The sequence below is a fragment of the Bos javanicus genome, chromosome 4, assembly GCF_032452875.1.
Source record: "Bos javanicus breed banteng chromosome 4, ARS-OSU_banteng_1.0, whole genome shotgun sequence".
NCBI lineage: Eukaryota > Metazoa > Chordata > Mammalia > Artiodactyla > Bovidae > Bos > Bos javanicus.
Genome location: NC_083871.1, coordinates 78,316,218 through 78,340,870, shown reverse-complemented (window position 1 = coordinate 78,340,870; position 24,653 = coordinate 78,316,218). Strand labels below are relative to the sequence as shown.

The following is a 24,653-nucleotide window of genomic DNA, read 5'->3' as shown; positions in this document are numbered from 1 at the left end:
TCAAAGTTGGAGGATCGATGCTTCCCAACTTCAAGACTAACAATAAAACTGCAGTAATCAAGACAGTGTGGTACTTGTGAGGAAAAAAAAAAGAAAAATAGATAAGTGGAATAGACTAGAGTACCCAGAAATAGTCCCCTATATAGTCAGCTGATCTTTGAAAGGTGAGCAAAGGCAATACAGTTGAGCAAAATAGTCCCTTCCACAAGTGGTACTGAAATAGCTGGACATCCACATGCAAAAGAAAAAAAAATAAGAATCTAGACACAGACCTTTATGCCCTTTAAAAAATTAACTCAAAATGGATCACAGACCTAAACATAAACCACAAAACTATATAACTCCTAGAAGATAACATAGGAGAAAGCCTAAAAGACCTTGGGTAGAGTAGTGCTTTTTTAGATACAACACCAAAGGCATAATGCATGAAAGAAAAAATCGTAAGATGGACTTAATTAAAACTAAAAACTTCTGCTCTGTAAAAGACAATGTCAAGGACATGAGAAGACAAGCCACAGACTCAGAGAAAATATTTGAAAAAGACACATCTAGTAAAGTACAGTTAATCCAAAATATACAAAGAACTCTTAAAACTCAACAATATGAAAACAACCCAATTGAAAAATGGGCCAGAGATCTTCTGATCTTATCAGATATTTCACCAAAGAAGCTATCAGATCAGTCACTCAGTCATGTCCAACTCTTTGCGACCCCATGAATCGCAGCACGCCAGGCCTCCCTGTCTATCACCAACTCCCGGAGTTCACTCAGACTCACGTTCATCGAGACAGTGATGCCATCCAGCCATCTCATCCTCTGTCGTCCCCTTCTCCTCCTGCCCCCAATCCCTCCCAGCATCAGAGTCTTTTCCAATGAGTCAACTCTTCGCATGAGGTAGCCAAAGTACTGGACTTTCAGCTTTAGCATCATTCCATCCAAAGAAGTCCCAGGGCTGATCTCCTTCAGAATGGGCTGGTTGGATCCCCTTGCAGTCCAAGGGACTCTCAAGAGTCTTCTCCAACACCACAGTTCAAAAGCATCAATTCTTCAGTTCTCAGCCTTCTTCACAGTCCAACTCTCACATCCATACACGACCACAGGAAAAACCATAGCCTTGACTAGACGAACCTTTGTTGGCAAAGTAATGTCTCTGCTTTTGAATATGCTATCTAGGTTGGTCAAAGCTATACTGATGGCAAATAATCATATGAAAAGGTGCTCCACATCGTATGTCATTCATTTCAGTTCAGTTGCTCAGTTGTGTCCAACTCTTATGACCCCATGGACTGCAGCACACCAGGCCTCCCAGTCCACCACAAACTTCTGGAGCCTACCCAAACTCATGTCATTTAAGTCAGTGATGCCTTCCAACCATCTCAACCTCTGTTGTCCCCTTCTCCTCCAGCCTCAATCTTTCCCAGCATGAGGGTCTTTTCAAATGAGTCAGCTCTTTGCATCAGGTGGCCAAAGTATTAGTGTTTCAGCTTCAACATCAGTCCTTCCAAAGAATACCCAGGACAGATTTCCTTTAGGATGGATGCTTGGATCTCCTTGCATTCCAAGGGACTCTCAAGAGTCTTGTCCAACACCACAGTTCAAAAGCATCAATTCTTCAGTTCTCAGCCTTCTTTATAGTCCAACTCTCACATCAATAAATGACCACTGGAAAAACCATAGCCTTGACTAGACAGACCTCTGTTGGCAAAGTAATGTCTCTGCTTTTTAATATGCTGTCTAGGTTGGTCATAACTTTCCTTCCATAGAGTAAGCATCTTTTAATTTCATGGCTGCAGTCACCATCTGCAGTGATTTTGGAGTCCAAAAAATAAAGTCCAGCCACTGTTTCCCCATCTATTTGCCATGAAGTGATGGGACCAGATGCCATGATCTTAGTTTTCTGAATGTTGAGCTTTAAGCCAACTTTCTTACTCTCCTCCTTCACTTTCATCAGTTCAGTTCAGTCACTCAGTCATGTCCGACTCTTTGCAACCCCATGAATCACAGCACGCCAGGCCTCCCTCTCCATCACCAACTCCCAGAGTCCACTCAAACTCACGTCCGTCGAGTCAGTGATGTGATCCAGCCATCTCATCCTCTGTCGTCCCCTTCTCCTCCTGCCCTCAATCCCTCCCAGCATCAGAGTCTTTTCCAATGAGTCAACTCTTCAAATGACGTGGCCAAAGTACTAGAGTTTCAGCTTTAGCATCATTCCATCCAAAGAAATCCCAGGGCTGATCTCCATCAGAATGGACTGATTGGATCTCCTTGCAGTCTAAGGGACTCTCAAGAGTCTTCTCCAACACCACAGTTCAAAAGCATCAATTGTTTGGTGCCCGGCTTTCTTCACAGTCCAACTCTCACATCCATACGTGACCACAACCTTGACTAGACAGACATTTGTTGGCAAAGTAATATCTCTGCTTTTGAATATGCTATCTAGGTTGGTCATAACTTTCCTTCCAAGGAGTAAGCATCTTTTAATTTCATGGCTGTAGTCACCATCTGCAGTGATTTTGGAGCCCCAAAAATAAAGTCTGACACTGTTTCCACTATTTCCACTGTTTCTATTTGCCATGAAGTGATGGGACCAGATGCCATGATCTTCGTTTTCTGAATGTTGAGCTTTGAGCAAAATTTTTCACTCTCCTCTTTCACTTTCATCAAAAGGCTTTTTGTTCCTCTTTAATTTCTGCCATAAGGGTGGTGTCATCTGCATATCTAAGGTACAATAATCTCAGATAACCTTGGCAATCTTGATTCTAGCTTGTGCTTCTTCCAGCCCAGCGTTTCTCATGATGTACTCTGCATAGAAGTTAAATAAGCAGGGTGACAATATACAGCCTTGACGTACTCCTTTTCCTATTTGGAACCAGTCTGGTGTTCCATGTCCAGTTGCTTCCTGACCTGCATACAAATTTCTCAAGAGGCTGGTCAGGTGGTCTTGTATTCCCATCTCCTTTAGAATTTTCCACAGTTTGTTATGATCTACACAGTCAAAGGCTTTGGCATAGTCGATAAAGCAGAAATAGATGTTTTTCTGGAACTCTTTTGCTTTTTCCATGATCCAGCAGATGTTGGCAATTTGATCTCTGGTTCCTCTGCCTTTTCTAAAACCAGCTTGAACATCTGGAAGTTCACCGTTCACGTACTGCTGAAGCCTGGAGAATTTTGAGCATGACTTTACTAGCATGTGAGATGAGTGCAATTGTGCAGTAGTTTGAGCATTCTTTGGCATTGCCTTTCTTTGGGATTGGAATGAAAACTGACCTTTTCCAGTCCTGTGGCCACATTTGCTGGCATATTGAGTGCAGCAGTTTCACAGCGTCATCTTTCAGGATTTGAAATAGCTCAACTGCAATTCCATCACTTGCACTAGCTTTGTTCATAGTGATGATTTCTAAGGCCTACTTGACTTCGCATTCCAGGATGTCTGGCTCTAGGTGAGTGATCATACCATCGTGATTATCTGGGTCGTGAAGATCTTTTTTGTACAGTTCTTCTGTGTATTCTTGCCACCTCTTCTTAATATCTTCTGCTTCTGTTAGGTCCATACCATTTCTGTCCTTTATCGAGCCCATCTTTGCATGAAATGTTCCCTTAGTATCTCTAATTTTGTTGAAGAGATCTAGTCTTTCCCTTTCTGTTGTTTTCCTCTACTTCTTTGCATTGATCACTGAGAAAGGCTTTCTTATCTCTTCTTGCTATTGTTTGGAACTCTGCATTCAAATGCTTATATCTTTCTTTTTCTCCTTTGATTTTCACTTCTCTTCTTTTCACAGCTATTTGTAAGCCCTCTCTAGACAGCCGTTTTGCTTTTTTGCATTTCTTTTCCATGGGGATGGTCTTGATCCCTGTCTCCTGTGTCACGAACCTCAGTCCATATTTCATAAGGTACTCTATCTATCCGATCTAGTCCCTTAAATCTATTTCTCACTTCCACTGTATAATCATAAGGAATTTGATTTAGGTCATACCTGAATGGTCTAGTGGTTTTCCCCACTTTTTTCAATTTAAGTCTGAATTTGGCAATAAAGAGTTCATGATCTGAGCCACAGTCAGCTCCCAGTCTTGTTTTTGCTGACTGTATAGAGCTTCTCCATCTTTGGATGCAAAGAATATAATCAATCTGATTTCGGTGTTAACCATCTGGTGATGTCCATGTGTAGAGTCTTCTCTTGTTGGAAGAGAGTGTTTGCTATGACCAGTGTGTTCTCTTGGCAAAACTCTATTAGCCTTTGCCCTGCTTCATTCCGTATTCCAAGGCCAAATTTGCTGTTACTCCAGGTGTTTCTTGACTTCCTACTTTTGCATTCCAGTCCCCGATAATGAAAAGGACATCTTTTTTGGGTGTTAGTTCTAAAAGATCTTGTAGGTCTTCATAGAACTGTTCAACTACAGCTTCTTCAGCCTTACTGGTTGGGGCATAGACTTGGATTACTGTGATATTGAATGGTTTGCCTTGGAAACAAACAGAGATCATTTTGTCGTTTTTGAGATTGCATCCAAGTACTGCATTTTGGACTCTTTTGTTGACCATGATGGCTACTCCATTTCTTCTAAGGGATTCCTGCCCTCAGTAGTAGATATAATGGTCATCTGAGTTAAATTCACCCATTTCAGTTCATTTTAGTTCACTGATTCCTAGAATGTCAACGTTCACTCTTGCCATCTCCTGTTTGACCACTTCCAATTTGCCTTGATTCATGGACCTAACATTCCACGTTCCTCTGCAATATTGCTCTTTACAGCATCGGACCTTGCTTCTATCACCAGTCACATCCACAACTGGGTATTGTTTTTGCTTTGGCTCCATCCCTTCATTCTTTCTGGAGTTATTTCTCCATTTATCTCCAGTAGCATATTGGGCACCTACTGACCTGGGGAGTTCCTCTTTCAGTATCCTATGATTTTGCCTTTTTCATACTGTTCATTCAAGCCAAAAATACTGAAGTGGTTTGCCACTCCCTTCTCCAATGGACCACATTCTGTCAGACCTCTCCACCATGACCCGCCCATCTTGGGTGGCCCCACAGGGCATAGCTTGGTTTCATTGAGTTAGACAAGGCTGTGGTCCTAGTGTGATTAGATTGACTAATTTTCTGTGATTATGGTTTCACTGTGTCTGCCCTCTGATGCCCTTTTGCAACACCTACCATCTTTCTTGGGTTTCTCTTACCTTGGACCTGGGGTATCTCTTCACGGCGAAGCACAGCTGCTGCTCCTTACCTCTTTAGTTCTTCTTTACTTTCTGCCATAAGGGTGGTGTCATCTGCATATCTGAGGTTATTGATATTTCTCCCAGCAATCTTGATTCCAGCTTGTGCTTCATCTAGCCCAGCGTTTCTCTTTATATATATATATATATATATATATATATATATATACACACACACACACACACATATATGAGAAGGAAATGGCAACCCACTCCAGTGTTCTTGCCTGGAGAATCCCAGGGCTGGAGGAGCCTGGTGGGCTACTGTCTATGGGGTCGCCCAGAGTCGGACACGACTGAAGCGACTTAGCAGCAGTAGCAGTATATACATATATATATATTTTTTTTAATTGGAGGCTACTTACTTTACAATATTATATTGGTTTTGCCATACATTGACATAATACATTGACATAAATCCACCATGGGTGTGCATGTGTTCCCATCCTGAACCCCCCTCCCACCTCCCTCCCCATACCATCCCTCTGGGTCATCCCAGTGCACCAGCCCCAAGCACCCTGTATCATGCATCAAACCTGGACTGGCAATTCATTTCATATATGATAATTTACATGTTTCAATGCCATTCTCCCAAATCATCCCACCCTCACCCTCTCCCATAGAGTCCAACAGACTGTTCTATACATCTATGTCTCTTTTGCTGTCTTGCATACAGGGTTATCATTACCATCTTTCTAAATTCCATATATATGCATTAGTATACTGTATTGGTGTTTTTCTTTCTGGCTTACTTCACTCTGTGTAATAGGCTCCAGTTTCATCCACCTCGTAGAACTGATTCAAATGTATTCTTTTTAATGGCTGAGTAATATTCCCTTGTGTATATGTACCACAGCTTTCTTATCCATTCTTCTGGTGGTGGACATCTAGGTTGCTTCCATGTCCTGGCTATTATAAACAGTGCTGCAATGAACACTGGGGTACACGTATCTCTTTCAATTCTGGTTTCCTCAGTGTGTATGCCTAGCAGTGGGATTACTGGGTCATATGGCAATTCTATTTCCAGTTTTTTAAGGAATCTCCACACTGTTCTCCATAGTGGCTGTACTAGTTTGCATTCCCACCAACAGTGTAAGAGGGTTCCCTTTTCTCCACACCCTCTCCAGCATTTATCGCTTGTAGACTTTTGGATCACAGCCATTCTGACTGGTGTGAAATGGTGCTTCATTATGGTTTTGATTTGCATTTCTCTGTTAATGAGTGATGTTGAGCATCTTTTCATGTGTTTGTTAGCCATTTGTATGTCTTCTTTGGAGAAATGTCTGTTTAGTTCTTTGGCCCATTTTTTGATTGGGTCTTTTATTTTTCTGGAATTGAGTTGCAGGAGTTGCTTGTATATTTTTGAGATTAATTCTTTGTCCATTGCTTTGTTTGCTATTATTTTCTCCCATTCTGAAGGCTCTCTTTTCACCTTACTTATAGTTTCCTTTGTTGTGCAGAAGGTTTTTAATTTTAATTAGGTCCCATTTGTTTATTTTTGCTAGTATTTCCAATATTCTGGGAAGTGGGTCATAGAGGATCCTGCTGTGGTTTATGTCAGAGTGTTTTGCCTATGTTCTCCTCTAGGAGTTCAATAATTTCTGGTCTTACATTTAGATCTTTAATCCATTTTGAGTTTATTTTTGTGTATGGTGTTAGAAAGTGTTCTAGTTTCATTCTTTTTCAAGTGGGTGACCAGTTTTCCCAGCACCATTTGTTAAAGAGACTGTCTTTTCTCCATTGTATATTCTTGCCTCCTTTGTCGAAGATAAGGTGTCCGTAGATGCATGGATTTATCTCTGGGCTTTCTGTTTTGTTCCATTGATCTATATTTCTGTCTTTGTGCCAGTACCATACTGTCTTGATGACTGTGGCTTTGTAGTAGAGCCTGAGGTCAGGCAGGTTGATTCCTCCAGTTCCATTCTTCTTTCTCAAGATTTCTTTGGCTACTCGAGGTTTTTTTGTATTTCCATACAAATTGCGAAATTATTTGTTCTAGCTTTCTGAAAAATACCATTGGTAGCTTGATAGGGATTGCATTGAATCTATAGATTGCTTTGAGTAATATATTCATTTTCACTATATTGATTCTTCTGATCCATGAACATGGTATATTTCTCCATCTATTTGTGTCCTCTTTAATTTCTTGCACCAGTGTTTTATAGTTTTCTATATATGGGTCTTTTGTTTCTTTAGGTAGATATATTCCTAAGTATTTTATTCTTTTTGTTGTAATGGTGAATGAAATTTTTCCTTAATTCCTCTTTCTGTTTTCTCATTGTTAGTATATAGGAATGCAAGAGATTTTTGTGTGTTGGTTTTATATCCTGCAACTTTACTATATTCATTGATTAGCTCTAGTAATTTTCTGGTGGAGTCTTTAGAGTTTTCTATGTAGAGGATCATGTCATCTGCAAACAGTGGGAATTTTACTTCTTCTTTTCCAATCTGGATTCCATTTATTTCTTTTTCTGCTCTGATTGCTGTGGCCAAAACTATGTTGAATAGTAGTGGTGAGAGTGGGCACCCTTGTCTTGTTCCTGACTTTAGGGGAAATGCTTTCAATTTTTCACCATTGAGGATAATGTTTGCTGTGGGTTTGTCATATATAGCTTTTATTGTGTTGAGGTATGTTCCTTCTATTCCTGCTTTCTGGAGAGTTTTTATCATAAATGGATGTTGAATTTTGTCAAAGGCTTTCTCTGCATCTATTGAGATAATCATATGGTTTTTATTTTTCAATTTGTTAATGTGGTGTATTACATTGATTGATTTGTGGATATTGAAGAATCCTTGCATCCCTGGGATAAAGCCCACTTGATCATGATGTATGATCTTTATAATATGTTGTTGGGTTTTGTTTGCTAGAATTCTGTTAAGGATTTTTGCATCTATGTTCGTCAATGATATTGGCCTGTAGTTTTCTTTTTTTGTGGCATCTTTGTCAGGTTTTGGTATTAGGGTGATGGTGGCCGCATAGAATGAGTTTGAAAGTTTACCTTCCTCTGCAGTTTTCTGGAAGAGTTTGAGTAGGATAGGTGTTAGCTCTTCTCTAAATTTTTGGTAGAATTCAGCTGTGAAGCTGTCTGGTCCTGCAGCCCAGCGTTTCTCATGATGTACTCTGCATATAAGTTAAATAAGCAGGGTGACAATATACAGCCTTGACACACTCCTTTTCCTATTTGGAACCAGTCTGTTGTTCCATGTCCATTTCTAACTATTGCCTCCTGACCTGCATACAGATTTCTCAAAAGGCAGGTCAGGTAGTCTGGTATTCCCATCTCTTTCAGAATTTTCCACAGTTTATTGTGATCCACACAGTCCAATGCTTTGGCATAGTCAATAAAGTGGAAATAGATGTTTTTTCTAAAACTCTCTTGCTTTTTCAATGATCCAGCAGATATCATTAGGGAAATGCAAATTAAAAAGAGATACTACTATGTACCTATTGGAATGACCAAAATCCAGAACACTGAAAACACTAAATGCTGGCAAAGACGTGGAGCAAAAGGAACTCACATTTATTGCTGGTAGGAAAGCAAATGGTACAGACACTCTGAAATGCATTTTGGTAGTTTCTTTCAAAACTAAACATACTCTTACTACATGACCCCATGATCACATTGCTTGGAAATTACCCCCAAAAACCTGACACAGATGTCTATAGCAGCTTTTTTTATGACTGCCAAAACTTGGAAGCAATCAAGATGTCTTTCAGTAGGTGAATGGATAAATAAACTGTAGTACATTCAGATAATGGAATATTATTCAGTGCTAAAAAGAAATGAGCTATCAGGCCATGAAAAGACCTGAGGAATCTTGAATGTATATTACTCATCAAAAAAGGCCAATCTGGAAAGGCTTCATGCTATGTGAATCCAACTATGTCACATTCTGGTAAAGGTAAAACTATGAAGATGATAGAAACATCAGTGGTTCTAGGGGATGAGAGATGAATAGGTGGGGCACAGGGTTTTTAGGGCAGTGAAAATACTCTGTTTGAGAGAGTAATGATGGATACATGTAATAATGCATTTGCCAATGCCATTGAATGTATAATGCCAAAAGTGAATCCTAGTGTAAATTATGGATTTGGGGAAGAAAGGTAAAGTGTCTCTCATCAAAGGGACACTGTGATGATGATGTGTCAGTCTAGGCTCATCAACTGTAACCAATGTACCAATCTGGTAGATGTTGAGAATAGGGGTGGGGGGCTATGCATGTGTGAAGCAGGCAGTATAGGGGAAATCTATGTATTTCCTTTTGATTTTGCTATTAATCTACAACTACTCTGAAAGAAAGTAAGTCTTTAAAAAGCCCACATTCATCAATAGAATGTGTCTCACTTTTTTGTGTTTTTTTTTAAAGAAAAAAACTCAATAATTTGTATTACTAGGACAGAAACAGAGAAGGCAATGGCACCCCACTCCAGTACTCTTGCCTGGGAAATCCCATGGATGGAGGAGCCTGGTGGGCTGTAGTCCATGGGGTTGCTAGGAGTCGGACACGACTGAGCAACTTCACTTTCACTTTTCACTTTCATGCATTGAAGAAGGAAGTGGCAACCCACTCCAGTGTTCTTGCCTAGAGAATCCCAGGGACAGGGGAGCCTGGTGGGCTGCCGTCTATGGGGTTGCACAGAGTTGGACATGACTGAAGCGACTTAGCAGTAGCAGCAGCAGCAGCAGGACAGAAAACTAACAACTCCTGATTTGTTATTCTTATATTCCCATTGAAATGCTTGATAACTAACAATTATTTATACAAGCCTTCAGAAACAGTAGAAACCAGGAAAACTACTGTCTGTAAGAAATTAAGAATTTTCACCAACCAGAGCTCACTAAAATCCTAAAGTCTACAAGGGATGCCATTCAGGATAGACAGCATGGAACTGCGGAAAGAGACAAAACCTCCATTCATTGGTTCCCATTTTTGGCTCTGCCATGCAGACATGGACTCATAGACTGACCAGAGGAAATGAAACCACCCCACTACCATCACCAGTTTGGTTCAAATAGCTACTTTCTAAGGATCAGGATTGGTTCATTTCCTATGGTCCCCAATATATAGGGGACCAATATATATGGGCTTCCCTGGTAGCTCAGATCGTAAAGCATCTGCCTACAATGCCTGGAGAAGGAAATGGCAACCCACTCCAGTATTCTTGCCTGGAGAATCTCATGGATGGAGGAGCCTGGTAGGCTACAGTCCATGGGGTCACAATGAGTTGGACATGACTGAGTGACTTCACTTCACTTCACTTCATTTCCTATGGTCCCCAATATATCATTTTTCTTACAGTTATCTCAAGGCAAAAATTGCCAACAATGAAATATGGCTGGAGGTATAAAATGAGCAACTAAAGAAGCATGCCTGGAATGGTAGTGGAGATATAATACTTTGTAATTGAGTATGTTTGTGTTTAACTCACTGTCAAGGAAAAGTAAATACTGCTTAAAGTATCATGATAAATGTCATGCCTCAAAGAAAGTTTAAAAGGTCATCAAATCTATAACTAAGCAAAACCTACAGATTATCAAAGAAGTTAACTAGATGCTAGTCATCTCCAGGTATAAAAGTAGGGATGAGGATTCTAACAGCAGCCCATTGTACAACCAAACTAACTAAAGATGGACAATACCAGGGCTCCACACAACCTACTCATGGTCCTAAAAAATGTATCGAGAATGGGGAAAAAAAAGTTGAAGGACATAACACTCAAGAGGAAAAAGGAAGTATTTTGTCACAAATATATACTGAGGAGAAGTAAAGGATATGTTACTCATCTGCTTGTACACTCTATAAAACACAGGAAAGTGCAAAATCTATCAGGTAAGAAGTCTAGGATGAAGAAAAATGATAAGGGAAGTCTTTGAAGCTAAAAGAAAGTCAATGCATTTGTTTCCTATTGCTGCTGTAACAAATTACCATAAAGTTAGTGGCTTGAAACAACACACATGTATTCATACAGTTCTGGAGATCAGAAATCCAAAATGAATCTTAAGGGATGAAAATCAAGGTATCAACAGGCAAGGCTGGTTCCCTTCTGGGATCTCCTAGGAAGAATATGCTCATCTCTGAGATTCTAAAGTCTGTTATGCATGTTTTTGGCTCACGGCTGTATCACTCCAGTCTCTGCTTCTGCTGTCACATCACTTTCTCCTCATCTTGCTCCTCCTTCCTCCACTTTATAAGGACTCTTATAATTACACTGAATCTTTCCATCTCAATCAAGATTCTTCAGCATGTCTGTAAAGTCCCTTCTACTGTGTAAGGTGACATATTCACAGGTTCCAGGAATTAGATCATGGTCATCTGTGTGAGACCATTTTTCTGTCTATTATAGTCAAGGAAAGATTTAAAATAAATTCTGAAAGGTACAGTCATTGAATTCAAAGTGAGCTTTGAGAGATTTTAGAAAGCAGCGAAGAGTATACTCACTACATTATTAGAATTGGGTAGACCAACTTGAGATTCTCTCATCGAAAACATAGAAGGGTCAGACTTAAAAAGATAAGGAAGTAAAAAGATGGATGACAAATACAGAGCAATACATGGATAATTCTGATGAAGAGATCAGAACAAATAATAATAGCAGAAAGATTTTTTTGAGCTGGATATAATTTTGCATCTTTAAATTTGACTATCACATACCAGGAAAAAAGTATGTGCAGAGAGCAATGTCTAGACAAATGCCTTTTTTTTTAAACAAATTTTCAAATGCAAACAGAGTAGCCATCTGAGTGGAAAAAGCATGATACAAAAGGATAAACCTCATGTTAATTTCAGATTTGTCTTATAATACAGAACACTAAAATCATGAAGCAAAGGCTACAGAGCTTTAAGGGTAGCATATTTTAGCTGAAGATTTCTGTGCCTACCAGATTGTCGTTTATATGAGAAGGCAAGAGAAACACATTTTCAGGTTTTCAAGGGCTCAAAGAATTTCACCCTTGCATCTTATCTGAGAGTAATATGTGAATATCCACTCCAGTATACAGAGAGATTAGAAAAAAAAAAAAAACCTCAAAAACTGGAGATACTGCATATAATTGGACTGCTTTTATTTTTAGGATAAAAAATGAGAAATAAGCAGAAAGATAGATCATGGAAAATTTCAAGAATACAGTAGACATGGCAAGCAAGATTGTTGATGCAAATATTTTACTTTTCAAATCTGTTTATATATTCAGTTTTTACCACTTCTTGGTGGTAATAAATTTCCTATGTAACTATTATCCCTTTAATTTTCAAAGAATTAACACTGCAACCTCAACAAATTGCAAATGCAAATAAAGGGTTTTTTCCCCACAGGTATTGGAGACAATTTAAACATTCAAAATTACCACAGAGTCAAATAATGAAATACCATATACTCTTAAGAATTATATATACAAAATGTTCTAAAAGACATGGGACCAGACATTTTATTATATAATCCAGGCAAAAGAAAAAATTTAGGACAAATGTTTATATATACAGTATGGTCTCAACTGTGCAAATTACTGAAAGACAATAAAGAAAAAGTCTGGCAATGGCTGCTACTAGGCAGTACAATTTGAAATAACTTTAAAATTCTGTTTCTTTTCCTTCTGTATTTAAAAATGTTATAATAAGTGTGTATCATGTTTATCATCAGAACAAAAAACTAATACAGGAAAAATGGAGGAAAATTAAATATTCTCCCATTAATGTATCATTTACTTTTGGAAAATCATAAAACTCTATGTGTTGTTATACACATCCATTCCAACAATCTCAGAGTTGAAAACATTGAGACCCAAAAAGTTACATCAATTTTCTAAAGTTTTAAAGTTCAACAGTGAGTGTTCCAGACTAAAATCTGAATATACTGACTCCCAGCCGAGCGCTCTTTAAACTCCTAATTGACTCCTTAATACAGCAGTTTTCAAACATTTTACTCTGTGAAACACATATTTTAATAAATATACAAATTGAATTTAAACTATAAAAGCTCACTGGAGGACATGAAATGAGGCATGAAAATATGAAGAAATATATGCTCCTGAGTATAAAGTTCCCATTTCTCCCAAAATTAACCTATAAATTTAATACAATTCTGATCAAAATTCCAATTCTTTGAAGGCAGCTTTTAAAAAAATTAAGATTAATATGGAAGAATAAATGTGTGAGTAGTAAAGAAAGATGTTTTCTTTCGGACAAAAAAACAAGAACAATGAAGCATGACTAGACTTATCAGGTATCAAACATGTGATAAAGACATATTATGCAGATTTAGATAAGTTGTTTGATGGAAGAGAATTTTTTCAAAAGACCTATTTATACATAAGGATTTGACCCATGCCAAAGTTGGAATTTTTATAAAAAAGTAGTATCACATTTTGGTTAAAAACACAGACTTTGGAATCAAAGAGGCAGGTTCAAATTTCATTTCTGACGTTGACCAACTATAAAAACCTGTTCAAATTACTTAACTCAGAAGCCTCTATGTTTTCTTCCTCAAACTAGTGATATAATAACTACTTTGTAGAGTTTGTAACTAGGATTAAATCAGATTATATATTTGAAGGGCATAGAATGGTCCCCAGAATTTAGTAACTAATCAATAAATGGCCGGCAGTAGTGGTGGAGGTGATGAAGGCGATGATAGTCATATTATTTTATGGTGAATAAATCTATATGTCTATCACATTCTCAGCCATTGTCCCCAATACCACCTCCCAGAAATGATGACTCACTAGGAGAACTCATGAGTATTATCGTACTCATGACTATAAAACATTGAAAAGAGAAAAAGCAAATTGCAAAGGACAAAGGTACCCGGGATGAAATCTGGAAGAAAGCAGATGCAAATTTCCATGAGTCCTCTCTCACTGGAGTCATACAGCTTGGGTTCATTTTCCCCAGCAACAAGTTGTGATAAAAATATGAATTATTATCTATCAAAAAGTTTTTTAGTCACTCAGTCATGTCTGACTTTTGCGACCCCATGGACTGTAGCCCACCAGGCTCCTCTGTCTATGGAATTCTCTAGGCAACAATACTGGAGTGGGTTGCCATTCTCTTCTCCAGGGGATTGTCCTGATCCAGGGATCAAACCCGGGTCTCCCACACTACAGGCAGATTCTTTACCTTCTGAGCCACCAGGGAAACAAGGAGGCTCAATAAAGATTCAGAATCCAAGGTTTTCACTGGGGGCTGCTCATGTGGCCAAATTCCTCCTAGGACTTACTAAAATTCCAGACTCCCAGAGGAAAGCAGGTGTTCGGTGTAAACAAGGTAGTTTGCACAAACACTTGGGGCACAGAGATGAGTTCTTATTAGTTCTGAGGTGTGAGAACCCCCCTGACACTACCGAAAGATCAACCCTATGAACAGACCTTTCTAAGGAGAAAAGACTCAGGCTGTCACACATTTCTATGGGTGATACCTGAGTTTTACAAATTTCTGTGATGTTTATATTTTCCAATGTTTATTCCACCTCACAGCAGTATATAATAATGCAAGAGTGGAAGAACAGTTTTGTTACGGAGATTGCTTTGAATCAATTCAAAATATCGTTTAAATTCACATGAAAGCTTCTGTACTTTTTTCCATCAGTGACAAATTCCTCCAAACACCTCACAACTTATACCATACTTGAGAATCAATCCGATGTATTCTTAACTGTTTCTTTTACTTAAGTATAAGTAGGAACAATTTTTTGGAAAATACTTTAATAATACAAAAATTTTAATTATGTTTTTGATATTATAAATTTATTTCCAATAAATATAAGATGATTTCAGATTGTCGGCAGAACAGCTATAAACCACTATCACCTCTCTCTCCCCCCTACACACAGCATGAAATTTTACATGATCAGATACTTTCAATTACAGGGAACGGCTCAGTTTTCAAAGCCTTTCCTCCTGACAGCATGGTCTCTCCTCAGAACTCTCCTCACTGAAGTACATTAGCTCCATGGAGGCCATGATTTTTTTCTTTCCTCCAATGCCCCTGCTCTTCACTCTTTTAATCTTCATCTTTCTCTTTTTTCTCCTAATTCTCTCTTTCCTTACTCAGTGAAGATCCTATTTACTGTGAGACTAGAGCCCTTGTTTTTCTGTCTCCACTTTGAAGAATTTTCACCTAGACCCACTGAATTTTCCAAGATGGATTTCCTCTCTCAGTGTGCACCCAGGTTTCCTGAGGTAACCCTCAGCCTTATCCCAACCTGCCTGAGGAGCACCAGAAGTCCAAACCAGAAAGGGTCAACAGTCTTCTCTTGAAAAGCATAGTGACCACAGTGCCAGTATTGATTTATTACAGGCAGTTCTTACCAAACCAATTTAATATACGTCAGTAAATGTTTCATGTAATGGGTTCTGGAGACACATCAGTCCATATTTTGTAATGAGGTGAAAAACGGTGGTTCAGGATTGAAAATTTTTTCTGTGTTTCAAATGGACTCTTTTCCTTGTATAAAACCTAATCTAATCTTTTGGGCCTTCCCTGATGGCTCAGACAGTAAAGAATCTGCCTGCAATGCGGGAGACTCGGGTTCAATCCCTGAGTCAGGAAGATCCCCTGGAGAAAGGAATGGCTACCCACTCCAGTATTCTTGCCTGGAGAATTCCACAGACAGATAATCTTTAACCTTACTAAAACACACAAAATTGAAATATCCTCTATTTTATAGATTTCCAGGCCATGGGGTTGAAGAAAGGGATGTTTTTCAACCCAGACCCTTACCTGAAGATTTCTATTCAGCCTGGGAAGCACAGCATCTTTCCTGCCCTCCCCCACCATGGACAGGAGAGGCGATCCAAAATCATTGGCAACACTGTGAACCCCATCTGGCAGGCTGAGGTGAGTGCCCGGGCCCTGAAAAACGGGCTTAAGTGACAAAGCAAAGTGACTGACCGTGAAGCCCATGTGCTACTCCCTCCCTTCTTGCAGCCCCAAACTCTTCTGCTTAGTTCATGGTTCTCTTGGTCCTAGAGGGGGGCCATGTTTTCCTTGGGTTGTAGCTCCTAGGAATTTTTTTTTAAATGGGTGAAGTGGAGTTTTTTTAATATTTATTTTATTTTAATTTTTATTGGAGTATAGTTGATTTACAATGTTGTGTTATAGCAAAGTGAATCAAGTATATAGCAAGAATATAGCAAAGTGAATCAGTTATACATATATCCACACTTTTTTAGATTCTTTTTCCATACATACCATTAGAGTATTGAGTAGTGTTCCCTGTGGTAAACAGTAAGTCCTTACTCGTTATCTATTTTACAGCTCAGATGGTAAAGCGTCTGCCTGCAATGTGGGAGACCCAGGTTTGATCCCTGGGTCCGGAAGATCCCCTGGAGAAGGAAATGGCAACCCACTCCAGTATTCATGCCTGGAAAATCCCATAGACCGAGGAGCCTGGTGGGCTACAGTCCATGGGGTCACAAAGAGTTGGATAGGACTGAACGACTTCACTTTCACTTTCAGTGTGTATATGTCAGTCGCAATCTCCCAGTTTATCCCTCTGCCCTTACCCCCTGGTAACCATAAATTTGTTTTCTATGTCTATGACTCTGCTTCTGTTTTGTAGATAAGCTCATTCATCCATGTTGCTGCAAATGCCTTTCTTTCTTTCTTTTTTATGGCTGAGTAATACTATATTATATGCATGTAAAACATTTTCTTTATTCATTCCTCTGTCGATGGGCATTTAAGTTGTTTCCATGTCTTGGTGGGTACTGGAACCAGTACCTCAACATACGAGGGGACGACTGTAATAGCCTCTTCATCTGATTCTGAGCCTGTAAGCAGAACTCCCTCTCTCTGCCTTTCTGTGGGAGCAGGAAGAAATGCATTCTCACATACTTCCCACACATGTGGCCCTTGAGTGAGAGTGACAAATTTAAACTGTGTCCGTCTGGACCAGTTCCAGAGATTCTCACACTGTCAGGTTCCTGGGACAGGTAAAACAATAAGCCCTAGAATAACACTGGGGTTGCATACTATTTGATTTAAATAGGTATAAATTTAAATAGATTTAAATCATTCACACCATCTTCCTGGTTTGCTTGGTGCTAGGCAACTTGCTGGAGCTTTTGAATAGTTTGATGAATAGTCTGATGAAGGTGATTTTCTTCTCCTACATGTGTCTCCTCCGCCAGCTGGGAGCAAGGAGGTTCCTCAACAAGACCTCATCTGGCTCAGCCTCACAATGACTAAGTCTTGTCCGAGAGAACTAGCAGAAAGTTGTCACCCCATTGACTGCCTAGCTCCCTTCTTTAGCTTGAGGGAATAATCTGCAGACTGCGTGGCTTAAGGAACAGGGAGGCTTAGGACATGAAAGTGCTGCAATATAATGTAGGAGTTAAAAGCACAGCTTTGCAGTGACACAGACCTTGGTTCAAATCCCAGCTTGGCTAGTTATTAGTTGTGTAACTTTGAGAAATCAGTTATCCTCGATCTGAGCATCATATTATCCTTATCAGGCTGGTGCTGATGGTCCAAGGCACTCACTTTGGGCAGTATTCTTTTATTCTTCAAAGTAGATCATCTCTGATGCAGAACTTTCAAGTATCCTTGACAAGAAAGTGTAGATATCTGGGGACAAAGATTTTTCATTTTCTGCTTCCTAGGCTTAATTAGGCTTTATAAGGGCTTCCCAAGTGGCTCAGTGGTAAAGAATCCACCTGCCAACATAGGAGACCCAAAAGACTTGGGTTTGAGTCTGGGGTTGGGAAGATCCCCCAAAGCTGGAAATGGCAACCCACTCCAGTATTCTTGCCTGGAAAATTCCATGGACAGAGGAACCTGGTAGGCTACAATCCATGGGGTTGCAAAGAGTAGGACATGTCTGAGCACCACACATGCTTTGTAGAAGGTGCCATAAGGGAGACAGAGTTGTATTTGAGCTTCTTACTACTTTGGTTATCAACAGACTGAAAGCATGCATAGTGCCACTAGCATGGAGTCATGAATCTTAAATGATTTGTTCCTACATTCCTGGCTATTCTTGGCAGTTATTTATGGACTTCTCACTGCATTCCTGGGAATACAAGATGCCACAGAAATTTATAGTACATGAAAAGAAAAAAGCCTCTTTCTTCTGAAGAACTTTAGAGAAGCTTGTACTAAGACCTTTAGCCATAAAGGTATTATTATAAGTCTCAAAGAGCATTTATAAAATCCAGCACCATCAGAATATGTTTTGGCTTAAAATGTCAACTAGATTCACTTTAGGTTCTGAAGCAATTTCTGAATCTTTAGTTCAGATTTATTTTGCTCTGCAAGGACATAGCAAGCTCTCAGTCTTCCTCTGCTTCTTGACCTACTCGGGTCTTTCCAGCATGCTGTGGCGAAGGTTTGCATCCCAAAATAAGTTCTACCACGTGTCTCCCTCACAAGGCTCAGACTGAGCTTGTTTCACTTGCTTTCTCAAGTTAACCAGAAGACTAACTGGCTGAGAAGTGATTTAAAACAGTGGTTTGTGTTACTGCAAAGCTGTATTTTCAAAGCCCCTAAGTGAGCCTAGAGTGCCCAGTGCTCAAATGTGGATGTCTCAGCCCCAGTGGAGAACATCTGAGGCCTTCGGTGACCCAGCATTTTTTACCACTTGTGTCAGTTAGGGATGCCTCTGGCTCTGAACTAGAGAAAGCCTGGCCAGCTGTGATATTTCTCACAAACAGTAAGTCCAGAGGGAGGTGCACAGGCAGTGCAACCACTGAGCACAGCCCCCAGGGACCCGAGCTTTCTGGGTATTCCTACTATACCTCAGCAGATGGCTCTCCTCTTCCTGTCTGAGAACTTCAAACCCAAGTTCCAGGTAGGAACAAAGCAAAAAAAAGAAAGAAAGAAAGAAACTTTCTTCTTGAAAGGCTTTCAATTTTTATCCTATAGGAGAAGCCCTTTTCAGCAAAAGCCCTATTAACTGTCACAGGACCTCACCTGTTTGGGAAGATCTGATATTTCACTTCCCCGACTCCAACAGGGAGGGCAGGGGAAGAGGCGGTGAACATGGGTGCTGAATAAACGGGTTTATAGTGTCCGCAGTGTGCTTCAGTTGTACTTCCAGCACCTTTCACCTCCGACACTATACTGAAGTCACTCTCAGTGGCTGCTTTCACGTGGCTGTATAAATTGTTTCTTTGCTTACATCTGCCTAAAATGGACATCCTCAGCTAATGCTACCAGTGACTCCTGCTTATCCATAGATTCTCAGCTAAAATACCACCTCCTGCCTGGTACCCTCTCCTAGGCCTCAGAAGGAAAGTGCTCCATCCTCTGCTCCTTTGTCCAGACTTCTACCAGAGTATCTTTTATTTGCACAGCTGTCTTCCTCATGAGACTTTGAGCTCCTCAAGGAAAGAAATCCTGTCCAATTTATCTTGATACCTCCAGTTCCCAGAGCCTAATCCTGGTAGTTTCTATAGGGCTTACTATGCCAAGCCATGTTCTAAATATGTTATATAATTAACTCATTTCATCCTCATAACAACCCTGTAAGATATGTACTATTGTTATCCCCATTGAAAGATGAAGAAACCAAGAAACCAAGAAACTTCAGAGAAGTTAAGTGATTTTCCTAAGATCATACAGCTGGTAAATGACAGAACTAGAATTTGAACCAGTTCAGAGCCTGATATTGATCAGTTTTGTGCATAGGTGGTTGTGAATAAATTCTGGAGAAAGTATCTATAGCTTGTATCAGATACTCAGAATGACCATTATATCCTCTTACTTTAGGTGAAAAAAATCAATTGACATCGACAGCATTGAGTGATAAGGCCCAAGTCAATTATCAAAAGCTTAAATTGTTCTTTCCAGCTAATTGTATGAATGCCTACTTCTGGAGAATAAATTTAAAGGATAAATGAATTTTTTAATATGGGGAAAGCAAGGTGAAGTTCTCATGGTTGATTATTGATTCATTTAAGAAATATTTATTGTGCATCTACTCTGTAATAGAAGTTGAAGTGGCAGGAAGGACACAAAAACGATCAATAGATAAGACCCCACAGGCACATGGAAGGAAACAATACAGTGAAATAAATGTCCTAATCAAGGTGTGGACAGGATGCTGCAAAGCACTGAGGGAAGACCTCACAGAGGGTGCACTCTTGGACTTGGGTCTTGACAAGGGGTAGGACATTTTGGGGGAGAGGGAGGGCATTCCAGGTGCATATGCAAAGGTACCAAGGCATCCACAGACAATTAGAGGGCAGTTCAGAAACGTCTCATGGCTGTAGCTTGTGGTGTGCACGGACGTGAGATGGCAACTGAGCTGGGTTTACTTTAATCACACACATTGCGTGGTTTCCTGACCTCCTTACAAGTGAAAGGTAATGTTGGCTTCTGGGTCTCACATTGCAACCCATGGTGAATGAAATGAAGATTCCTTGCTCCTGCTGGATTTATGCAAGCCAGTAAATCTCTATGCAAGAAGGTAAATGAGGACCAAGTGTCCTACTTTCTGTATTTGCTAATTAACATTCCAGCGATGTTCAGTGAGAAATAATTGATGTTGCTCGCAGTTAAGAGCAAGAATACCCTTTAACATGTAGTTTAAATGCTAAATTTATTTCTATGATTAATGTTTCATTAAAGTCTTATGTGATTTTTTCAAATTTATGCAAGTTCAAACTTGAAACATATTTTTGCTGATTAAAACAGGCTAGCTAAATCTTAGAAAAATTAAAGTTACAATTAGAATTTTTAAATGAGGAAAAATGGAGAGAAATAGATATTAAATGTAATGCAGACTAAAAAAATTAAAAAGAAGACTTCCAAGTTGATTGATTTATCTCTTTTTTTTTTTATTATTACTGTAATTAGAAACTTCTTTTCACCCTGGGAACACTCTTCTTGATTTTAGGTCTGTTTACTTTCCAGGATGGATATAATGAGCATTTATAAGATTATAACTTCACAGAGAAGTTAAACAGAAACAGCAGCAACTAATGAGTTTGGGGTTATCTGTTCAGCATGCTTATATACAGAGTATACTTCTGCCTCTAAATAAAACAGGGAATTCCTGAAAGTGGAGTCTTAGAAATATCAAGCAGGTTGAGCAGATATTAAAATTGGGCCTGGGCCCTGGTATATATTCATCTCTACCCAGTCTCTCTGCTTCTCTCAGAGCTGGGTTAATTAATCCCCTTACTACTCCAGTCTGGTCACAAGCTCAGAGGATTAGAAGCCAAGTAAACTTAAGGCTTCCCTGGTGGATCAGATGGTAAAGTGTCTGCCTACCATGTGGGAGACCCGGGTTTGATCCCTGGGTCGGGAAGATCCTCTGGAGAAGGCAATGGCAAACCACTCCAGTACTCTTGCCTGGAAAATCCCATTGATGGAAGATCATGGTAGGCCGTAGTCCATGGGGTCACAAAGAGTCAGACATGACTGAGCTACTTCACTTTCACTTTCTTTCTTTTCAACCTGAAGGAAACACCATCTCATAATATGATGTGTCTGATGGAGTAGAGCTGCCTTAGACTGCTGTGCTCCAGGAAGGCCTCTCTGAGTTGCTGTCATGTGAATTGAGAAGCCAGACATATGAAGAACTGGTTGGATGTGTATCTCAGACAGAGGAAGCAGCCAGTGTGAAGTCTTGGGTGTAATAAGCTTGCATGTCTAAACAGCAGGAAGGTCACTGTGGCAGGAGGATGTCAAGTATGGAAGGGATAGGGTCAGGTATAAGATAAAGTGTGAGAGAGAGGCAGGGAAGTGATTGGGATTTGATTGTAAATGTGGTAAGAGGCCATTGGAGGAGGGAAGCATCTGATTAAAACTTTATAAAAATTATCCTGCTTTTATATGCAGAATGGATTATAAAGAGGCTGAGATGAAAGCAGTTGATTTTGCTTCTGGCTCTCATGGAGCAGCATGTGACACATTAACACAACACAATGAGAAAAGCCAGTTAAAAGACAAAAATTAAAAAGTGGTGATGACCTATGAGAATGGTTAAAACAAGTAGAACTCATATGGTTAAGATCCTGGAGAGGAAGGAATTGCGAGTGAGCCAACTTTCTTCTACTACTTTTTAAAAGAGCAGTAAGGTAGGCAAAAGGAGAAGGCAATGGCACCTCACTCCAGTACTCTTGCCTGGAAAATCCCATGGACAGAGGAGCCTGGTAGACTGCAGTCCATGGGGTCGCTAAGAGTCGGACACGACTGAAGTGACTTAGTAGCAGCAGCAGCAAGGTAGGCAAAAAGCTCCTGAAGGTTTAAGAGGAGTTTGATGTCATCTCATGGTACTGAAAAGACAAAGTAGGAGTTCTGGATCCTCCAAGGAGGAGGTGACCTAGAAAACCCCAGATTCTCAGTTGGATTTCTGGCTGGCTAAGTCTATGATCTGTGTGTGCTCAGTTGCTCAGTCATGTCTGACTCTTTGCAGCTCTATGGACTGGGACCCTCTGTCATGGAGATTCTCCAGGCAAGAATACTGGAGTGGGTTGCCATGCCTCCCTCCAAGGGATCTTCCCAAGCCAGGGATTGAACCCAGGTCTCCCTCACTGCAGATGGATTCTTTACCGACGGGGCACTAGTGAAGCCCAAGAATACTGGAGAGGGTCGCCTATCCCTTCTCCAGGAGATCTTTCTGACCCAGGAATTGAACTGGGGTCTCCTGCATTGCACACGTATTTTTTTACCAGCTGAACTACCAGGGAAGCCCATAAGTATATGATCAGGGCCAACCTATGGTAGAAAACTTGAAGACAGCTCAAACAACTCAATCAGTCTCTGATTAAAAAAAAAAAATCTGACCCAGTAATGATAAAAACAGACACATTGAGGCTTATTGTTGGAGTTTTTTAAATGTAGATTTTAAATACTTTGTATATGTTTTCAAACTTAAAAAGCTAGACATAGACAAAAAAAGATAAATATAAAATGTCCACTACCTTGAAAATTAAGCAAAAAAACTCCTTAAAAATCTATGAGTCAAAGAAGAAATCACCAAAAAACCTATTTTAAAAAATATTTTGAACTTATTAAGTTATAATGAGCATATGACATATCTAAACTTGCAGGATGCAGCTAAATTAGAAAAGAGCTAAATATCAGTGTTCTGAGTTCACATATGAATAAGCTACAAAATTAAGAGAAAATCAAACAAAAAGAGAGCAGAGGGAAGTATACTAGTATAATGAACATAAATGCAAAAATCACTGAATTAGAAGACAAATGCATAATATAGAAAATTAACAAAAATCAAAATGTAGTGTTCTTATATTTATTAAAAAATAAGTGTATATTATAGTGTTTATGCTAATAAATTTGAATGGAAAATTCCTAGAACAATATCTTACTAAACTTACATGACAATAAATAGAAATGCTGAATAGTCTATTAAGGAACTTAAGTATGTAATTTAAAAACCTTTCCACAAGGAAATTTCTAAGACCAGAATTGTCACTGTTGAAATCTCCCAGACATTTAATAAAATAACAATAATCTTGTACAAATTCTTCCAAAGAAAAGAAATGTGTTTTATGAGGCAAACTTGTTTTATACAACCAACAAAACTTTGATACCAAAATCTTACAAGGTCAATACAAGAAAGGCAAATTTCATTCCAAACTCTCTCATGAAAATCTGTGCAATTATCCTAAACAAAACATTGACTAATTGAATCCAGGAACATAAAAAGGCTAATACTTTACCAAATTGTGTTTATTCTAGGAATGCTAAAAGCTCAATTGATGTAGCTGTTTTTCTCTGGCACCAGTGTTGCCATCATTTGCTGAACTCCAGCTGAACAAGAAAGGGAGTAACTAGTTCTCTCTGTTATGATTTGTACTAGGCTTCCTACAAATCTAACAATGGTAAAACACCCAGGAAGCAATTAGACACAAAACTTGCTCACAGGAGTGTGCCACCATTACCAGAAGCTCACATAATTTGTTAGTTTATGAACTTCCCTCCAGTGTCTGGTATATATCTGCATAGGACTTCAAAAAGATCTGCAATTCCTGATCACTGCTGTTGATTTCTTGTTCAGAGTCATGAAGCTGTATGCTCTCTACCATGTGTAACAATTATGCCAAATGATATCTAGTTAGGAAAACTGCATATGGATAATGTGCTTAAAATCTCCCATAGTGGTAAGTATTTCATTATCTAACAAAACAACAAAAATCTTCCATCTACTGGTAATTGTGAATATCAGAATTTTTTTGTGAAGTATCTAACTGCAAATAGAAAAGCAGTGCATAGATGCACAGTTTGGCATTATAAGGGGTTTGGGTTTTTTTTTTGTTTGTTTTTTGGTCTTTAATCCTCCTTTTATGATTATTTTTATCTTTATTGTCTTTATTAGGAAATAACTTTATACATAAATACAATTTATTACAAACAAGTGAAAAAACTGCATTTATTTAAAACTTTACATTATGACAGTTTTGTGTATTGGTAGTCGCTCAATCATGTCCAACTCTTGAGACCCCATGGAGTGTAGCCCACCAGCCTCCTG

General features: G+C 39.2%; 1 protein-coding gene across 3 annotated transcripts in view; it reads left to right on the top strand.

The window, feature by feature from the left end:
- The window catches only part of HECW1 (HECT, C2 and WW domain containing E3 ubiquitin protein ligase 1), a 481,612-nt gene that overhangs the window by 295,351 nt on the left and 161,608 nt on the right, over positions 1-24,653 (top strand). For all 3 annotated transcript variants that reach the window (XM_061414477.1, XM_061414476.1, XM_061414478.1), the window contains exon 6: positions 15,879-16,048. In XM_061414477.1, coding sequence (XP_061270461.1) covers positions 15,879-16,048 — 170 coding nt within the window. The remainder of the gene's footprint in view (positions 1-15,878; positions 16,049-24,653) is intronic.